The 21,094-nt window shown below is 42.8% G+C and overlaps 1 protein-coding gene across 5 annotated transcripts in view; it reads right to left on the bottom strand.

Annotated features, from left to right (window-relative positions):
• GUCY1A1 (guanylate cyclase 1 soluble subunit alpha 1) overlaps positions 1–21,094 on the bottom strand; it is a 94,292-nt gene that overhangs the window by 19,205 nt on the left and 53,993 nt on the right. Inside the window, exon 8 of one of the 5 annotated variants that reach the window (XM_029614115.1) lies at positions 13,649–15,341. The exons of the other annotated variants lie outside the window; for them this stretch is intronic. Coding sequence (XP_029469975.1) covers positions 15,135–15,341 — 207 coding nt within the window. The 3' untranslated portion in view covers positions 13,649–15,134. Of the gene's footprint in view, positions 1–13,648; positions 15,342–21,094 lie in introns of those variants that run through there. 5 annotated transcript variants of the gene reach the window in all.

Below are 21,094 nucleotides of genomic sequence, written 5' to 3'. Positions count from 1 at the left end.
GCCGCCCTCTGATAGGCCTGATGCCTGCTTAGGGGCGCGGCTCACTCACCACGTTGCGTCCTGCGTTTTGGTTTCGTTTTCGTTTTTTTATTTTTCCTTTGCCTCCGGTCTCTCCTGCACGGCTCAAAATGGCTGGTGAGCAGGCTCTTGCCCCGGATGGGCCGCGCCGATTGCGCAAGCCTCGGCAGGTAGGAGGAAACGGTAGGGTGCGGGTGAGTGCCGATCTGTGGGCCGCCCTTCACAATGGTCTCCAGAAGCCATCTCTGCATTCCAAGTGCTCAAAAAGGCTTTTTTTCAGAAACCTGCCTACGCCACCCTGATCCTCACAAGCCATTCATTGTTGAGGTAGATGCCTCAGATGTTAGCGTCGGGGTCGTACTTAGCCAGCACAGCGTTAATCTCGTTCTACATCCCTGCTCATTCTTCTTGAGGCGCTTCACAGCAGCAGAGAGAAATTACGGCATCGGCGATAAGGAACTGCTTGCCATTAAGCTTGTGTTGGAAGAGTGACGTCCCTGGTTAGAAGGTGCCCAGCATCAGATAACCGTGTTCACTGATCACAAGAACCTGGAATATCTTTGCCATGCTCAGAGACTTAATCACTGTCAAGCCAGATGGTCCCTGTTCTTTAACAGGTTCAACTTTCTACTTAAATATCGCTCCGCTGAGAAGAATGTTCAGGCAGATGTTCTTTCCCAGTCCTTTACGCCTGATGATGTTCCAGACAAACAATGTCACATCATTGACCCTGAGAAGATAATGATGGCCGCTACCCATTTGGTTCCCTCGGGCAAAAAGTTGGTTCCATTGTCTCTAAGGAAGAAGCTGCTGAATTGGGCCCATGACTCTAAGTTAGCAGGCCACCCAGGACAAGCCTGTACCCTTGCTACCCTACAGTGATTTTATTGGTGGCCGTCTATGAGAAAAGATGTGCAAGTGTATGCAGAATCCTGCATCTCCTGCGCCAGGCAAAAGCCTCTGGCTGGTCGTCCTTGGAGTCTGCTCCAACCTTTGCCCATTCCAGATGAACCTTGGATGCACATAGCAACCGACTTCATGTTCGATCTGCCTCCTTCTGATGGAAACAATACGATATGGGTTACCGTGGACCGGTTCTCAAAATGGTGCACTTCATTGCTCTTCTGGGACTGCCATCTGCCTCAGGACTAGCCAAACTATTTGTGCGGCATATTTTTCATTTACATGGGATGCTGAAACACATCGTATCAGACAGAGGTGTCCAGTTCACCGCCAAGTTCTGGAGGGCACTGTGTCGAAAGTTTGATATCTCTTTGGATTTGACTTCTGCATATTATCCCCAATCTAATGGACAAACGGAGAGAATGAACAGAACCCTTAAGCAGTTTATCCATGCCTATGTGAACTCTAGGCAGAATGATTGAGCCGAACCTCTACCCTGGGCTGAGTTCGCCTTGAATTTGCATCCGGCATCTGCCACAGGATCCATGCCATTTCAAATTGTATATGGCCATCAGCCGCTTCTACCACTTCCCATACCATTGACTGGTACATTGCCTGCTGCTCAAGCTACTGCTGACAAGATTCATCAACTCTGGACTCAGACCAAGGAGCTTCTACAGAAGATTGGGCAATGGGATAAAAGATTCTATGATGCTCATCATCAAGCAGCTCCCCAGTTTAAACCAGGAGATAAGGTATGGCTCAGTACCAAATATATCCTGCTCAAGCTACCTTCGGTTCGATTCGCTCCGTGATACATTTTCACTGTCCTCCAACTTTTGGGACCTTTAGCTTACAGCTTGAAGTTGCCACCCTCAATGAAAATATACGAAGCCTTCCACGTTTCAATCCTGAAACCACTTATCCTTTCGGAGTTCTCTCAGAAGACTCCTGATTCACAACCCGTTGATGCTGAGGACGAAATTGTGTACAAGGTGGATACTGGATGTTCGTAAAAGAGGAAAGCAATGGGAGTACCTCATTTCTTGGGAAGGATACAGACCGGAGAAAAACAGCTGGGAACCAGCTGCCAACATACTGGATAAAGAGATGCTACATCGCTTCCATCTTGCTCATCCTAGGAAGCTGAAACTCCCTGGGAGGGGCCCTAAGAAGGGGGATATTGTTGCACCTGGTCGCACATGGCTGCGACCTTTGCTGCTCACCTTCTTTCTATATACAGCTCCGAGTCTGGGGAGAATGGTGGTCTCTGCTTCCACACTCAGACCCTCATGGCATGCTCGGGATGGCGTGGGCGCTCCCGGCACCCATCTTACATCCGGGTTCACCTAAGACTATGCGCGCCTGCCCTCTTCTTAACCACGTCATGGTGGGAACCTCGGGGCGCCCCCTCTGCATGATGTCGCCTACCATACTTAAACTCAGCTGACCTCTTGCTATATGAGTTAGCAAGGATTCCTTCCTGCTATTTCCGCCACGCTGGGACTTTGTCTCTCTGAGTGTCCTAGGTACCCGCTCCTCGGGGGCCTTGTCGCACTCAGGGCTATCTGCTCCTTGGAGAGCCATCTCTCTCTTTCTCATTCCAGTAAGTCCTGCATCGTTCCTGAACGACCCTCGCTGTTCCTCTACTGGACCTCCTCGGTGCCTGATCTTCCATCTACATCTACATTACCGGTGTGAGTACAGAACCTGTTCTACTACCTTAGTGGCATGGATTCTTGGGTTACCCCGCTTGCGGGCCACTACTAGATCCCCTCTGTCTTGTGCACGCCATTGGCTCCCAGCCTACTCCGCGCTGTGGACCACTACCAGAATTGCCAGCACAAGCTACGCCTAGAGAAAGTATTCACCGGACCACTCTGCACTGCGGACTACTATCTGGACTGACTCCATTGATCTGCTCCTCGGATCACCATCAGCTGTATAATAAAGTTATTCCCCTGTTGTCCTTTACTGCTGAGACTTTGCCTGTTGAGGTAAGGGCCCACAAGGCTCCTCCCTGTGGGCGGAGTCTCCACTCTCCACAACCCAAGGACCCACTTCTCATTCAAAGACACACCGAACATAACACCTAGTTTTCTAATTTCAGAATTAGTGCACCCTAATAGGACTTAGGGCACACTAACTGGATGTTAGTGACTCCTTACTGTCTCTTTAGATGGAGATGAATGCAGAACCATACTTCTAGCTAACAAACTGCCCCCAATTGACATTTCTTAACTTATTGGTAACATTTTTAGTTAGTGCGCCCTAAGTCCTATTACAGCGCACTAACTCCGAAATTAGAAAACTAGAAAACATGACGTTAGTGCGCACTAAGCCCCATTAGTGCGCAGTAACTCCAAAATTAGGGAAACATGAAATAAATACCTCCCGAACCATTATTAAAATGAAATTTGAAATCAGTGCATATCCCAATTTGGAGCAATATGTAAAGTTTTTCAGTGACAGCTCAAATTAAGTGACTTCATCTGGAAGTTATTAGTTCCCTAGGGAGCAAATTTTCAAAACATTTAACCAGCTAACTTCAAAGGTTAATCAGTTTAATCTGCCTGGTTTAAATATTTCCCCCTCTGACCAATTAAATCTTGCATGCAAAATTGGCCGGTTAGAAAAGAGACCAGGTCAGAGATATGTCAGGCTCCAGTATTTAGCTGGTCAGTTACTTTGGCTGTAAAAATCTAGGTGATGCAATAACAGGCTAAATCTGTCCAGCCACTGATTTGTCAACCTCCCCTGAGTCAGCTAACTATTTCTTTGAAATATTTTTTTAATCGCTTCTCTGCTCGAAGGGGCTGTCTAAAGTAAGCAAGGATATAAACATAGTTATATAAACAGTCATTTAAAACAAACTATAAAATACATCCCAAACAGATGATCATAAAACAACAAAATCAAAATTACATAAACCAAAGAACTAAACATTAAAAATATACCCCCCTGAGGCTCTACGCCTTTATCCCTCCTCCTTTCTGGCACCCAATAACCATCTTGGAGAAAAAAAAAAACTTCTCACAACTCTTCCTCCCTTCATTATGCAAATTGACGGCTCTTCCCATCCCTGCTCCCTCCAGCAGTAACCAGTTTGAAAAAATAAACCTGACCTACAAACCCCTACCTTGGCTATGAAAGGGAAGGCTATAATTCTCCAAGAGCCCAACTCATTAAGGCTTTTTTTCCATAGGCACTGAGTGATAGTATATATAAACATTACGCTGACATTTGCTATCTGTGCTAAGAATCATTGAAAGGATTTCATATTTCTTCCAGAAATTAATAATTAACATTAACTGTTGAAATTAAGCTTCTTCTTTGAGATACCTATCATATAGATATCTCTCAGTAAGATGCATGATGGCAGGTACCCTATACTTAAATATAATATTAAATTTTCTCCATTTTAGCATTTTTCCTAAATTCCTTTGAGAATTCTTTTCTTACTGCAGTTGAAAAAACTAGGTTTTAATTCTGAAACCCAATCTGAAGAAAAACAGAACGAGTTGTTGCAAGACTGTTGACAGAATACACTCGCTTTGTTTGACTAGGTGAAGAAAGTACAGTCAATGAAGGAATAAGACCAAAGAGGTCATTAGATATGCAAAGGTTTAGTGCATGATTTAGGAGTAGAGTTTTTCTAATGCAATATTGTTTTTACTTTCACACCAGCATGAGAAGGTAACAGAAATACTTACTTAGAAAGAGGAAAAAAAAATGAAATGTGATCTTTTATTATGAAAGGAATTAGCCCTGGCATTCAGATTGCAGTGCTGCGTATTGAAGTGCAAAAGCCTCTAATTTGAGTCTCCTGAGCAGTGGGATCAGGTATACCATGGAGACCATTCACGCAGTCCCAGGGTTGCTGTTCTAGGAATTCCTGAAAGTCACAGAGCAGCACTGAGGATAAGGTTTAAGGAAAGACTTCCTTTCATTCCATCCGATTGGCGAGAATATGGGTACTGAAGGATACTTATTTACCACAATTGTTAAAGAAGGCAGTAATTCAACCTCTTCTGAAGAAACTAATTTGACTTTACATGACCCTGAAAATTATAGACCTATGACCCTGAAAATTATAGACCTAAATTCTGTTGGAAACAGGATGCTGGGCTTGATGGACCCTTGGTCTGACCCAGTATGGCATTTTCTTATGTTCTTACTATAACGTTTCCCCAGTAAAATTATTAAGAAAGTATTTGTTGCTCAACTACAAGATTTTCTAGATACATTTGAGCTACTGGGTCCCTATGAATCTGGTTTCAGTCCCAAGTTTGGGATGGAGACCAATTTGGTTGCAATTATAGATGATCTATGGAAAGAATCTGATAAAAGTAATGATCTCTTGGCAGAATTTGACATGTTGACTATATCATCCTTATCTATCGCTTGCCAGAATTGGGTTATTGTGGCCTTGCTTTTAAGTGTTGAGAAGGGTAGCGGATATATGAGCACTTGGTGCTGCAGCATATTTCATGCAGTCTCGAGGGCAAAACCCTGAGGACTATGCTGATAGCTGGGGAACACATCCTATAGAGGGACAGTCTGGAGCTTCAACTTTACTAGCTGCCTCCCCCGTAGGCTGAGCCTTTGGGTTCTAGCGACTGGCAAGACTTAGGTGGGTCCTTAGGGTAGTGAAGACAGTGGACGTCCAAAAGCACATCAGGGTCAGGTCAGGCAGCAGATAAATGGAGTCAGAGACAGGCCAAGATCAGGGCAGGCAACTAGTAACAGTGGTCAGGTCCAGGCGAGGGGTCAGGTCCAGGCGGCAGGCAATCGTGCTCAGGTCCAAGCAAGAGTCAAGATCCAAAGAGTCAGGCCAAGGGTGGAAGAAGACACACTGAAGACACTGGACAAGACAAATAGGAGAAGGCAGGGCTGGACAATGTGGGTTGGATGAGGCACGGATAGAAGACAAGGCTAGAAGATAAGGCAGGCTGGACGACAAGGCACAGCACAGTAACGGAGGAAACAGGAATGCTAGGCAACATGCACTGTAAGGCAGAAGACCCGTAGATTTATTTATTTATTTTAACATTTTTCTATACCGATAGCCGTTTACACATCGTACCGGTTTACATGAAACAAAATGGAAGGCCACAAAAGGGACGTATCCTTTACATAGAACATATAGCGAATAATCAGCAGTTTACTTAAAATTAGAAGAGCGTATTCACAAAGCGAATGATTAGCAGAGGGTTCATAGGGAGAGTGGTAATTTGATGAACGATTTAAGACAAGGGTATAAGTCCTGGAAAAGGACAGAAAAATCATGGGTGAACAGCTGTAAACAAGTCAGACAGGGGCATTTAAGTGGGAGCTGAGAGTGTACAGGTGAAAGTCTAATGAGATAGCCAAGGAGTTAAGGAATTTAGATGAAGGCCTGTTGAAACAGCCAGGTTTTTAGTTTCTTTTTGAACTTGGGTGTAAAGGATTCAGTGCGGAGGTTGTGTGGCATTGAATTCCATAGGGTAGGGCCAGCTAGGGTTAACGCTCTTTTAGTAGTGGATGAAAGTTTGATAAATTTCAGGGAGGGTAGGTGCAGTGTTCCTTGAAGGATAGTCCGAATTGGTCTAGTTGAGACGTGAGGTAGGAAAGGGGGATTGTGCCAGTGTTTTCATTTACAATAGATTTGTGAATGAGGGAGTGAACTTTGTATTGTATTCTTGAGGTGATTGGTAGCCAGTGTAACTCTTTCAAAGTGGGTGTGATGTGGTCCCTCTTTTTAGTGTTAGTGAGAATGCGGGCGGAGGCATTCTGCAGGAGTTGTAAAGGTTTGATAATCGAGGAGGGGAGGCCAAGTAACAGAGCGTTACAGTAGTCTAATTTGGAAAAAATAATGGCCTGAAGTACGGTTCGGAAATCAGAGCCGTGTAGTAGGGGTCTGAGTTTTTTAATTGTATGGAGTTTAAAGTAGCAATCTTTGAGAATGGAGTTTATGAATGGTTTTAGAGAGAGATGGTTATCGATGATGGTTCCGAGGTTACGAGTACGAGATGAGAAGATAATGGGGGGAGTAAAGGGAGGGATGGTAGGGGAGGAGTGGAGTGCGGAGATGATGATGAGCTCAGTTTTTGGGGGGTTTAGTGCAAGGTGCATGTCGGTTAGGAATTGATTAATGGAAGACAGACATGAATCCCAGGTTTGGAGGGCTTTCTGAAGCGAGTCAGTGAAAGGAATGAGAATTTGAACGTCATTAGCATAGATGAAGTGGTCAAATCCCAAATTTGTGAGGAGGTTAGCTAAGGGAAGCATGTATATATTAAACAGTGTAGAAGAAAGCGAGGAGCCTTGGGGAACGCCTCGGTCTAGGTCGATAGGGTCTGATTCATGATTGCTAAAGGATACTGTATAGTGTCGATTTTGCAGATAGGATTGAAGCCAAGCAAGGGCAGTTCCGGTGATCCCAATATTGACAAGGAGGTTTGTTAGGATGTTGTGGTTGACAGTGTCGAAAGCTGCAGAAATGTCTAGCATAGCTAGGAGATAGGATTTGTCACTATCGATACCTTTGAGAAGGGTGTCAGTTAGTGAGAGAAGCAGGGTTTCCGTGTTTAAGTGTTTTCGAAAGCCGAATTGAGAGGGGGAGAGAATTTTGTGCTGGTCAAGATAATCAGTGAGGCGTGCATTTACTAGTCTTTCTAATACTTTGGAAAGGAAAGGCAGATTTGAGATGGGCCTGAAATTGGATAAGATGGAGGGATCTAGGTTAGGTTTTTTAAGGATAGGTTTAACAATTGCTTGTTTCAGAATAGTGGGAACGATGCCGTGTTCGAGAGAGCAATTGAGAATGTTAGAGAGAGGTTTGGCTATTACTTTTGGGATGGCAAGGAGAAGTTTGGGAGGTATGGTTTCAGCAGGGTGTGATGATGGTTTCATTTTTTAATCTTTCCCAGCTTAAAAAATGATTTCCCAGCTTAAAAAATGATTTTTTTAATCATTTTTTAAGCTTTCCCAGCTTAAAAATCATTTTTTAAGCTTTCCCAGCTTAAAAAATGATTTCCCAGCTTAAAAAATGATTTTTTTAATCATTTTTTAAGCTTTCCCAGACACAATCTAATGACACAATCCAAGGACTCAATCCAAGGACTCCCCAAAACATTCAACCATTAACAATACCATTTGTACATAGTATTTAATTAATTTAATTTGTATTTTGTCTAACCAGTTATTCTTTCCTATCTCTTCCTTCTTCTCCAAGTTCTGTGACCCTTGTTAATTGTAACTGTTTCCTTCGATCACCACAGTTTTAGTTTGATGTATTTAATGCACCCCGTTTCATGTAAACCAGCAAGATATGTCCTCATGATTGCCGGTATATAAAAACCTTAAATAAATAAATAAATAAATTTTTTTTTTTTTTAGAATATTTTCAATTTCAAGAGAGGAAGAAGCTTCTAGGGATACAAGAGAGGTAGATGGGTTTGGGAGGAGAAAATTAAAGTTCTCGGAGTTAGTGGAGAATTTAGCTGTAAGGGAGGTAATCTTGTTTTGAAAGAAAAGGGCGTTGCATTGGGATTTGTTACCAGGGCTTTGTGTAAGGGGAGATGGGGATTTAGTTAGATTAGTGATAATGGCGAACAGAGCTTTGGCATTATATTGGAGATTGTGAATTTCATGTGCATAGTAATCTCATTTGGTCTGTTGAATGGAGTTCCTGTATTTGTGCATAAGCTGGTAGTAATGAGTTTTTGTGGCAGGTGTGGGGTGTTTACGCCAATTTCTTTCGGCGATTCTAAGGAGGTTCTTCTGAGATTTGAGGTCTGGGGTATACCAAGGTTTTTTTACTGGAAAGTGAAGGGTTGATGGTTTTTGAAATCATAGGACAATTTTGGTTGGCAATGTTGAGTGTAGAATGTTGAGTGTAGAATTTAGTTGATCATTGTGTTAAATGTGAACATCGGTTTGAACAATTGAAATGAACAATTATAGATATGGTAGAGATCAATCCACGAGGTGGAGACCAGAAAAGAAGTTTAAATTATAGTGAACAACATTGGATTTTCAAGTTGAACACGGTAGTCCCGAGCGGACTGAATGAAGAAATAGAATGGGCAACTCTGCTTTAAACCTCCTGTGAATCGAGGTAAATGTTAAGTCAATAGTGAAAGAAAAAATGACGTAAGACGTACCATCTCCCATTGGTTATAGACGATCTGCTGACCAATTCAAAAAGAAAGACTCGGAAGAAAACAACCCCTCACCACTAACTGAATACATTTCCAAATACATCGACATTAATATCCCCACAATCATCCTAGGTGACTTAAATCTACGCCTTGACCGCTCACCGCTTTCACCAGCCAGTGAAGCCACCCTGGCCTCCCTAAACACTCTTGGATTTAGACAAACAGTATCGCGCCCTACACACAAAGCTGGACATACCCTTGATGTCATTTTTACGAATTCTCTTATCCAAACTGACTCTCCACTATGCACCCCCATCCCCTGGTCAGACCACTGCCGGATTGACATTTCCTGCATGTTTAAATGCACCCCCCACTCTCCTATGTACAATAAGAAAACCATAACATTCCGTAAGCATTGCAAATCTGAAGACATTATGGACTCACTATCAGAAGACCTCAATAAGTTAGATCTCACTGATGCCAACTCAGCATGTTCCTCCTGGCACCAAATCACCAGTAATATTGCAAATAAACTGTGCCCACTTATCTCGAAAGAAATCAACATGTAGAAGAAAGCCAAAAGACCGTGGTACACCCCTGATTTGAGAATTATGAAAACAGAACTACGTAAAATGGAAAAGAAATGGCGTAGAAACCAATCCCCAGCGCTATTATTAAAGTTCCGCTCTCTTCTACACGAATACTGGAAAAATACAGACAAAGCCAAGAAAGACTATTACGCATCAAGGATTCATCAATACCAATTCAACCCACGTGCTCTCTTCCAATATGTATCTAGCATCATTACTCCTCCAACAAACGTTAACTCAGATAATGAGGACGAAAACAAGTGTGAGAAACTAGCTGATTTCTTTCACGACAAAATAGATAAACTCATGGCACGCTTTACCATCTCCCCCCTTCCAGTCAATTCACCTACTGCCAATACACACATCACTACACCCACTCACATCGCACACATACACAACCCTAACACAACTATACCACACTCTGCCACCCTTTCAAACTTTGAAACCACTACCCCTCTCAAAATAGAAGCTATCCTCAAGAAGATTAAACCAGCTATGCACCCCTTTGATATCATACCCACAAAAACACTCCTTTCTTCTCCAGCAAGGATTGCCAAACCCATTTCCAAGATTCTCAATAAATCTATCACTACTGGACTGGTACCCGCTCAACTCAAACATGCCATAATAAAACCGACACTCAAAAAAGTGGACTTGGACCCCACTGAACCATCTAACTATCGCCCAGTTTCGAACCTTCCTTTCCTGTCCAAAATAATGGAGAAAATCATAAACAAACAACTCACAGAATTTCTAAATGAACATCAACTACTACTTCCATCCCAGTATGGATTCCGCAAGAACCATAGCACCGAAACCCTGCTCCTGTCTCTTTCAGAATTAATACTAAAAACACTAGACACCGGTCACTCTTACATTCTTGCGCTACTTGACATATCATCTGCATTTGACACTGTCAATCACTATACCCTGATCACCCACCTATCTCAAATTGGAATCACTGGTTCTGCACTTTGCTGGCTCCATTCCTATCTTAATGAGAGAAAATACAGTGTTAAAATTGGCCGCCATGAATCCAAACCTAGAAATCTACAACAAGGAGTACCTCAAGGATCCTCTCTCTCATCAACACTGTTTAATATCTACCTTATCCCCCTATGTCGACTCTTGATGAAACTTGGATTCCCGCACTTCATATACGCAGATGATGTGCAGATCCTCATCCCCATTAAGGACTCTCTACCCAATGCTCTGAAAATCTGGGATACTGCCCTTGAAGAAATAAAGAATCTACTCACCGAAAATTTTCTAGCAATCAATACCAGCAAAACAGAACTTCTCATCATCTCCCCACAAAGCAACATCCCCATCATCCCTACCAATTATCCACAAGCTGGCCTTCTCGTCTTACAGCAGGTCCGCAGCCTCGGTGTTATCATAGACAACCATTTCTCATTAAAAAAAATTCATCGTGGCCACTGTTAAAAACGGCTTCTTTAAACTCCATACTCTGAAAAGAATCAAATCTCTTCTACACCCGCACGACTTCTGAACAGTTTTACAAGCTACAATATTGTCAAAACTAGACTACTGTAATGCTATCCTGCTTGGACTGCCAAAAAATTCGCTACAACCCTTACAGATGCTACAAAATGCAGCCGCCCGAATACTGACTAACGCACATCACCATGATCACATTACGCCGGTACTTCAATACCTTCACTGGCTACCAGTAGCATCTAGGATCACGTACAAAGTCCTCACCCTCATACACAAATCCGTCTACAACAAAGAAATGCAATGGTTCTCTGACCAGTTTACATTCCACAATTCCAACAGACCTACGAGAACAATACACCAAGCCAAACTCAGGACTCCCATGCTCAAACATATTAAACATGTTTCCATGAGAGAACGATCATTTACCATAGCAGGAACCAATGTTTGCAATAAAATGCCCACAGATCTACGCCTGGAGCCATGTCACAAGAAATTCAAACAAAACTTAAAAACTTGGCTCTTCAGAAAAGCTTATACATAATGACCTCTTACTCCGCAAACAGCCGTCCTACCTTAAACAGCTGTCCACTCCCCCCCTACCCCTTTCACCTCCAACTGCCTCTGCTTGAATGTACCTAGTTATACATAGTTTTTATATTATTATTATTATTTATTGTTATTTGAACCCAATGCACCTTATCATATATAGTTTGTAATTATACATAGTTTCCCCCAGGAGATTAGACGGGATTCAATTGTACTATATGTGGACTTATTGCCTTGTTCGCTGACCTTATTGATATATGTTTGTTCTTTCTGAATTGATTGTAAAGCCTGTTGCTAAATGTTTGTTCATTGTAAACCGAGGTGATGTTTTGAAACGTGCCGCGGTATATAAAAAACCTTTAATTAATTAAATAAATAAATAAATAAATAAATAGAAGAACGCCATCATTCAGAGCTTGGTAGCCTGAGAGTGAGGAAGGACGCGAACCGACAGAAGAACGCCATTATTCAGAGTTCGGGAACCTGAGAGTGAGGAATGAAGAACAAATGCGCACTCCCCTGATGAAGAAAAGGAGGACTTTTCAAAACACGGCTGTGTTGGGAGCATATGGGAGATAAGTTTTTGTGATTTATAACATTCTATTGGCATTTGGGAGCATATAAGAGACAAGGTTTTGCGATTTGCAATATTTAACCGGTGTTTGAGGAGAAAATGTATTCTGTCAAGTTCATGTGATATTAAATCCTCATATACACCAAACCCTTCAAGTCACAGTAAAAGTTTATTCGAGAATTATATAAGATTCAAGCTTTTAGATCAAGTGAATATCTAATTGTATCTAACGAATCAATGAAGAAACAAAGTTTCAACGAATAAAGAAACCTTGGGTTAAACAATGTAACCATAGACAAAGAAAGAATAACATCAATATACAATTGGAATAAGAGAGAAGAATACCTTAGCTCGACTTTTATAAAAAAGTAAGGACCAACAGAGTAAAAATTTCCAAAAATTTTTTTGGACACATTTATTGGCGAACTTGGGGACACAGTTAAGAGGACAGATTGATTTACATATAATCATATTTTTAAAATTTCAAAAAAAGTTGAATAAAAAAAAAAAAAGTGAGCGGGAGGGTGGTAAGTTGATGATTATAATACAATAATTGAAGCAAGGCCATGGAGGCATGCGTCAAAATATATGAAACTTACCCCATTCCACAACAAAATATTTTTTAATAAAAGTTATTCTTTAATAAATGTTGGTTCTATAAAATACATGATAGGGTGAGATTAATTTTGGGTACACGAGAGTGTAGAATTGAACCATGAGGAGATGGCATTTTCAGCTGTTTAAAGGTCTATTACATTGTGGATGTTTGAGCAAGCTGCTGTGAGTGCATCTATTGGGCAGTTTTTGCGGTATTTGAAGGTGTGAGAGTTAGGTGCAGGAGCGAAAACAGGTTGCTTTAGAGACAAGGTAGCTTTTATGAGATAATGATCAGACCAGGGTACCGGGAGGCAGGACGAGGAATCTAGAGTAAGCAGGCCGGGACAAGAGAAGATGAGGTCAAGGGTATGGCCAGCTTTGTGTGTAGGGGAATGTATAATCTGAGAAAAGCCCATAGCGTTGAGGGAGGTTAAGAAGGCTTCGCAGGAAGGGGATTGAGGGTGAGAGTCCATATGGAGGTTAAAGTCGCCAAGGAGGATGGTGGGGAGTTCAGAGGATAGTGAATTGGCAAAGAATTCAATTAAAGGTGAGAGGTCGTTCTCTAGGAGACCAGGGGGGGTGTAAATGAGGCAGATTTGGATGGATTTAGATTTGAAGAGGCTGACTTCATATTTAGGGGGGATGTTGACCTTTTGAGAAATAAGGTGCAAGTCTTTGTTTGCAGCGAGGAGAATGCCCCCTCCTCTTTTCTTTTTTCGAGGGATGGAGAAAAAGTCATAGGATTCAGTGGGAAATTGGCTGAGGAGAGAGGTATCAGAAAGCGTCAGCCAGGTCTCTGTTATAGCATAGATGTCTGGTTTGGAATCGTTAAGGATGTCGTTGAGAATGTGTGGTTTTTTTTTTAGAGATTGGGCATTGAAGAGGAGGAGAGAGATTAGAGATAGGCCGAGGAATTGAGATATGGGGGACGTCATGATGAGGATTAGCCTTCTACATTGGTGGGCGGAGGGACAGGGGGGAGGTTGGTAATGTGTGTAGAGGCAGTTGTTACGGATGGGAATGGGGTGGGGTGGAAGAATGAGAAGCATAGGTAAAGACTAGCAGGTAATGGAGGGGATTAGGGTGTGGGAAAAGGAGTGGGCCTTACAGAGGAGGGAAAGTGAGTAACAAAGAGAGTGTCACTGAGAGAGACGGTGTCCAAAAAATAAGGACTAGGAGGAAGGGAGATGAATGTAAAAGGCAAATGTTAGAACAGGTGGCACAAAGCGGTGCACAAAGGGGCGCACTATGGGGCATGCCAAGGCGTGCGACGCCTGCATTTGGCGCCGCGATTTAAAGGGCTCCGGCCCTGCATAGATGACGTCGCTTGAAGGGAGGAGTCTGGGCAGGCAGGCCGATCGATGTGAGGTAGGCCGCGTGGATGAACAAGCTCTCCCGGACCCCGACAGGTCACGTGCCGGCAAGCACGGGGAGGCGGTGGGTGAATCGGGCGGTGGGAGCAAAAGAACTTGCCTGCGTTTGGCGCCGGCGGGAGCAAAAGAACTTGCCTGTGTTTGGCACCGCGATTTAAAGGGCTCCGGCCCTGCAGAGATGACGTCGCTTGGAGGGAGGAGTCTGGGCAGGCAGGCCGATCGATGTGAGGAAGGCCGCGTGGATGAACAAGTTCTCCCGGACCCCGACAGGTCGCGTGCCAGCAAGCACGGGGAGCCGGTGGGTGAATCGGGCGGTGGGAGCAAAAGAACTTGCCTGTGTTTGGGGCCGCGATTTAAAGGGCTCCGGCCCTGCAGAGATGACGTCGCTTGGAGGCAGGAGTCTGGGCAGGCAGGCCGATCGATGTGAGGAAGGCCGCGTAGATGAACAAGCTCTCCTGGACCCCGACAGGTCGCGTGCTGGCAAGCACGGGGAGGCGGTGGGCGAATCGGGCGGCGGGAGCAATACCACCTCGCCCCCGTAGATGGGGCGAGGTGGTATTGTAGGGCCCTAGCTTAAATAGGCCAGTCAGCCTGATGTCAACGGAAGGCACCACTCAGCTTTTCCCACTATGGGGGCCTTTATTATGTGCGCACATGTGCGTGTGCACCTATGGGAAGGTCGTGGTCTCGCAGTGTCAGCGGTCGTCGGCAGCATGCAGCAATGGAGGTGTTCCACCAAGACAGGAGGTGTTTGGTTGCGTGGGTCAACGATTGGGGTGAGTGTGCTGGCTTAAAGACAGATTCCAGAAAATAAATGTAGGTGAATTTTCTTCTTATAGCTAGCGGTTAGCATCTGGAGCTTCTCAGGTCAGGGCTCTGTGCACTCCACTATTATTCAATATCTATATGTACCCATTAGGGAAAATAATTAACAGTTTGGCAGATAACATCCAGCTGTACATATCATAGGGTGCAACAGGCAGGATTCATTAAATAAATTAAGTGCTTGCCTAGAAGCTATTACATTTTGGCTATGCTCCAATACATTAAAACAGAATGCAGTCAACTCTGAATTGTTATTATTCTTCATTTCAAGAATGACGTATGTAGTCTTGGTGTCCTGATTGATTCCGGGCTGAAAATAGAAATTCAAATAGCAACTATATTAGGGTGATGTTTTGCATTACTAAAACAACTACAATATCTTCATCCTTTACTTGAAAAGAAACACTTTGCTATTTAAGGCATGATATGAATATTAGCTGCCTCACTTATTGTAATAGTTTATATATAGGCCTTCTCAAGAAGGCTTTTTGAAAGTTTGAATTAATACAGAATTATGCTGCTCACCTGCTAACTGGAATATGTTTAAGAAAGAGTATTGCTCCTGCTCTTAATGAGCAACATTGGCTCCCATAAAACTTTTAGGGCTCAGTTTAAAACCCTGTCATTAGTTTTCAAGGCTTTACATAATCTAGGCCTTATTTTATTTGAAAGATCTTTGATGCCCTTATGTGCCTGGTCATATTTTAAGATCACAGAGTGAGACCTTACCACCTATAAAAGAAATCTGTTTACATGCTGCTCTTTTTTTTTTTTTTTTATTGGAATTCACTGCCAAAGAAAGCTTGTCTTACTGATGCCTAGTAAAAACTTGGGCATAGATTCATCATTCTGCTATAAATATAGCTAAAATAGTACCTGCAATAACAAAGGGGTACGGTTTGGGAACGTTTCCTGAGAGAGCGAGAGAGAGAGAGAGAGCGCACCTTTGTAGAGGCTCACCAAAAAGTGAACTATTTATACCACATAAGAGGGGGCACTAGTAATTTGGTGTGAGGTTTGGGTGGTGAGTTGGGTTTTGGGGGGCAGTTTTACATGCGCAGTCATACATTCGAACAGCACAGTTACCATCAGTGAAGATTTAATGTGATTTGGAGAGATGAAAGGTGAAAGAAGAGTAGATTTGTACCATGTTTTCTCTACCTAGCAATCAAGCCATGATAACGCCCCATCGTGCTTTGATAAATGATCCCCTTGGCTTTTTCAACAAACATTCCACGAATGACTTAACTTTATTAGTTTACTAAGGCTAATTTATTGATTCTGGTCTATTTATTTTTCTGTTTGGTTTTTTTTGTTGTTGTTGCTAGCCTTATTCTTAGGATTTGTTTTATTCTACAATAGCAGTTGCTTTTTAGATCACTGCTGGTCTCTTATGTATTTTGTTCTGGCTTTGTTCTGTTTTTAGAATTTGTTTTATTCTATGATGGCTGCTGCTTTTGGGATCTTATATACAGTAATGTTAGATGGTAATTTCCAATGATGTGCATAAATCAGCACATAAGTCAGTGTGTCTAAAATTAAGGCAGTATTTTATAAACTGTGTAGCACAAATTGCACAGTTTATAAAAAAAATAACACATATCTCTGCCCCGAATGTATTTGAGATGTGTCGGAACATGAATGTTTTTTTTAATGCAGGGATATGTATAGTTTGTGGGCCTATTTCATACAAGTAAGCATATATATTTTATGTAGGAAATAACTGTAACCTGTGCATGCAATAACCTGCAGTTTACGTGTGGAGGTGGGTATTTTATAAATATGTGCGTGCTCTGCTTATGAAAATACTTACTTTCATAGAAACATAGAAATGACGGCAGAAGACGACCAAATGGTCCATCCAGTCTGCCCAGCAAGCTTTCATACTTTTTTTTTTCCTTCATACTTTTCTGTTACTCTTGTCCCTTTAAATAACTTTTTTGGTTCTATTTCCCTTCCACCCCACCATCGTAGATAGCAGTGCTGGAGCTGCATTTGAGTGAAGTATCCAGCTAACTGGTTTGGGGTAGTAACCGCTGTAATAAGCCAGCTTCTCCCACGCTTGTTTATCCAGCCTGTGAATTCAGTCTTTGTTGGTTGTTTGAATATAAATCTTCCTTTCATTCCCCCTGCCGTTGAAGCAGTGGGCTGTACTGGATATGTATTCTAAGTGAAGTATCAGGCTTGATTTGGGGTAGTAACCGCCGTAACAAGCAAGCTACACCCATGCTTATTTGTTTTACCCAGACTATGTAATTCAGTCCTTGTTGGTGTATGTCTGAATATAAAACATCTTTTCTTCATTCCCCCTGCCGTTGAAGCAGAGAGCTATGCTGGATTATGCATTGAAAGTGAAGTATCAGGCATTTTTGGTTTGGGGTAGTAACCGCCGTAACAAGCAAGCTACTCCCCTGCTTTTATGTGGATGCAAATCCTTTTTTCCATGTTTCCTCTTGCTGTTGAAGCATAGAGCAATGTTGGAGTCACATTAACCGTGTGTATGTTTATTGAATAAGGATATTCATCTCCAGGTAGTAGCCGTCATTCCCGCAAGCCACCCCCATGCCTCTTCTCTTCATTCACATCCTCTAGACTTATTGATCTACAGTATTTATCCCACGCATCTTTGAAATCTTTCACAGTTTTGGTCTTCACCACCTCCTCCGGAAGGGTGTTCCAGGCATCCACCACCCTCTCCGTGAAGAAATACTTCCTGACATTGGTTCTGAGTCTTCCTCCCTGGAGTTTTAAATCGTGACCCTTGGTTCTGCTGATTATTTTGCAACGGAAAAGGTTTGTCGTTGCCTTTGGATCATTAAAACCTTTCAAGTATCTGAAAGTCTGTATCATATCACCCCTTCTCCTCCTTTCCTCCAAAGTGTACATATTTAGATTCTTCAATCTCTCCTCATAAGTCATTTGATGAAGACCCTCCACCTTTTTGGTCGCCCTTCTTTGGACCGCCTCCATCCTGTCTCTATCCCTTCGGAGATATGGTCTCCAGAACTGAACACAGTACTCCAGGTGAGGCCTCAACAAGGACCTGTACAAGGGGATAACTGCCAGTTCACCAACACCTATTCCAGCTGATCCAGTCCTCCACCTAAACCCTCCACTACTTCACACTGGCCCTCCCCCTCCCACCAGCTAACTTAGTCCTCCCATCCACAAAAAACAAAGGAAGACAAAAGCCAAGTGTGATTTAACTTCCATCGGTATATAAAAATAAATAAATAAATAAATAAATAAATAAATGACTCGAATCGCAGGTGTGCAAGTAAGTTGCATGTACACCACTTACAAAACACTTGTGTATGTGCTTCCGAACCCTGCCCTGGAATGCCCTTGGAACGCTCTCTTTGTTACTCATGTAGACGTACACTAGAAATAGTAAGTATGTATGCACTCTCGACCTTCTGAAAATTTGCTTACCATGCACACGGGCTACATATGCACATACATCCTGATTTCACACGCATAACCCCCATGTAACTCTTTGAAGATTGACCCCATCATAGTTTATTGATGTTTGCATAAGATCTCTTCTGCTATTTTATCTGGTTGGTGTTCTGATTGCTGTTATACATATATGCTGGATTGTATTGTTTTTTATGTTATGGTGTTTGGTTTGTGAAATTTTATTTTTGGTGTGCTCTTTGTTTATAGTTGTTTCTCAGTAGGAGTTGTCTCATTTTATATTTCTATGATGTTTGTATTACAATGGTATTTTATATCCTATTTGTACTTGTTTTTATTTTTGCAGTCTTCAGCTTTATGGAAAGGCAGTACATTAAATTTGTTAAATAAGTAAATAAATTTCATGAGCATTCCATAAACCAGAGGTTCTCAACCGGTGTTTCGCAACACACCAGTGTGTCGCCAAGAACAGGCAGGTATGTTGTCACACTTCCCAGTACCCCGCTGACCCAAATGCTCCCCCTACCCAAGTAAAATAGGTCCTCCGCCCGGGCTTAAAATGATCTTTTCTTCCCGCGCCCCGGAAGAGGAAGTGGTGAACAGCAAGTGCGGCCCGAAGAAAAGAAGAGAGGCGTGGCCTGAAGGACGAGCAGCGCAGCTCGGAGTAAAATAAGGAACAACGTCAACCCCCGTGGCCGATGGGACTCCTTTCTCCGCAAGGGCTGAAAATGAAGGAGGTTGCTGCTGCCGCTAGTTCGGGGGAGGGGGGGAGAGTGAGTGAACGAGCAAGCATGTGTGTTTGAGATCCTGTGTGTGTGTGTGTGTGAGTGAGATAGCATGTGTGTGAATGACAGAGCCTGTATATGTGAAAGAGAGTATGTGTGTGATTGAGAGCTGGTTTAGGGGAGGGAGCATGTGAGTATGTGATTGAGAGCATGTGTGAAAGTGAGAAAAAGAGACAGCATGTTTGTCTGTGTGTGAGTGAGAGCTGGTTTAGGTGAGAGAGCATGTGAGTATGTGATTGAGAGCCTGTGTGTAAATGAGAGAAAGAGAGAGAGCATGTTTGTAAGCATGTGAATGAGAGTCTGTGTGTGAGAAAAAAAGACAGCATGTATGTGTGCGATTGAAAGCCTGTGTGTAAGTGTGAAAAGATAAACGGCATGTGTGTAAATGTGTAATTAAGAGCCTATGTAAGTGAGAGAGAAAAAGCATGTGCGCATGTGTGTGAATGAGAGCCAGTGTGAGAGAGAACGCTGGTGTGTGACTGAGAGAGGAGAAAGTTGCAAGCAAACCACCCCTCCTCCTGCTAATTCAAAACAATCTCAGGATTGTTCCCAGGAATGTTCCCAGGTATACAGAGCAAAACATTTTTTGTATCCTTATTTTTCATTACTGGGTCTTTGTGTCTGCTATTTTGAAATATTTTATTGGTATCTAGAAATTTTTTATATGAGTTTTTAATTATTGGATATTTCATTCATCAGCTGTTTTGAAATCTGTTCTTTTTGTTAGTATGGTTTTACTGCTACTGATTTTATATTTCTTGATTTGTTTTATAAGGATGGGTGATGTTTCTTTTTTTCCTTTGTTACACTGCATACAGAGACTCTGGCTTGTTGCGGTTTCCAATTCAGTTTTTTCTGCATGCTTCTAGTTATGCGTTTTGGTCTCTTTATTCTTTGTTAGGTGAGGGTAGCACATGTGATTTAGGTGAGGTTATCTACTGGCGTGTAGTTTCTATGTAGGGCTCTATAGCAGTTTGACTTGGTCCGTTTTCCTAATAGGAGGTGTATTGGTGTCTTAAGACCTGGTGTAATATTTTCAGTGTTGCCTTTTCTTAGGTAAGGTGGTTACTGTTTAAGTGCTGGAAACTGGTGCTGTTTTGGTGTGGGATGTTTACTGTTTATGCAACTTCTGTTCAGACAGAATACGTATCTTTCCCTTGTGTCATTCTTAACAATAAAAATGATACTGGGCCTTTATTTTTTTTTTATTTCCACCATGAATTGTAATGAGCAGTGAGTCACACATGTGAGCGTGGCCTGTTGGGTGTGTCACGATGGGAAAAAGGTTGAGAATCACTGCCCTAAAGGATGAGGGGAAAGAGGGAAAAACAGGGGTGGAAGTGGCTAAACCCATTAAGGTGAATTTTAAAAGCCGGGGATGAGCGAATGAGTTGGGCTCAAGAGTGCTGAGTGGACTTTAAAAGCCTCCTGGGCATGCGCATATCTCCCGCAGCATGCACATCTCCAAGGCTTTCAGAAACGGGCGGGGAACGGGAGTGGTCAAGGCAGGGCATGGGCATTCTGGGGTGAGAGCCAGAGATGTGTGTGCGGCTGGGCGCCTACCCAGATCCCTTGCCATGTAAGATTTCTTCTTCTACAGAGGAAAATAGGCAGATCTTCGGGATTTTAAGGGTCAGGCCTAACTGTGGGGAGTGAAAACTATTAAATTAGGGGGGGGGGGGGGTTTGGAGGATCTACCCCTTAACTGGGTAAACTGGGGATGAACTGGTTTAACCGGCAATGGTGTCATTGTGCACCACTTTTAAAATTCCCCAACTTATGTGGTAAAAGTGGGATTTGCGCGCGCCTACTTAAAATTTGGTGCACATGTGCATGCAGCCGGACTATTTTATAACATGCA

This window comes from Rhinatrema bivittatum, chromosome 1 (genome assembly GCF_901001135.1).
Source record: "Rhinatrema bivittatum chromosome 1, aRhiBiv1.1, whole genome shotgun sequence".
Taxonomy (NCBI): Eukaryota; Metazoa; Chordata; class Amphibia; order Gymnophiona; family Rhinatrematidae; genus Rhinatrema; species Rhinatrema bivittatum.
This window is presented reverse-complemented; position numbering and strand designations above follow the sequence as displayed.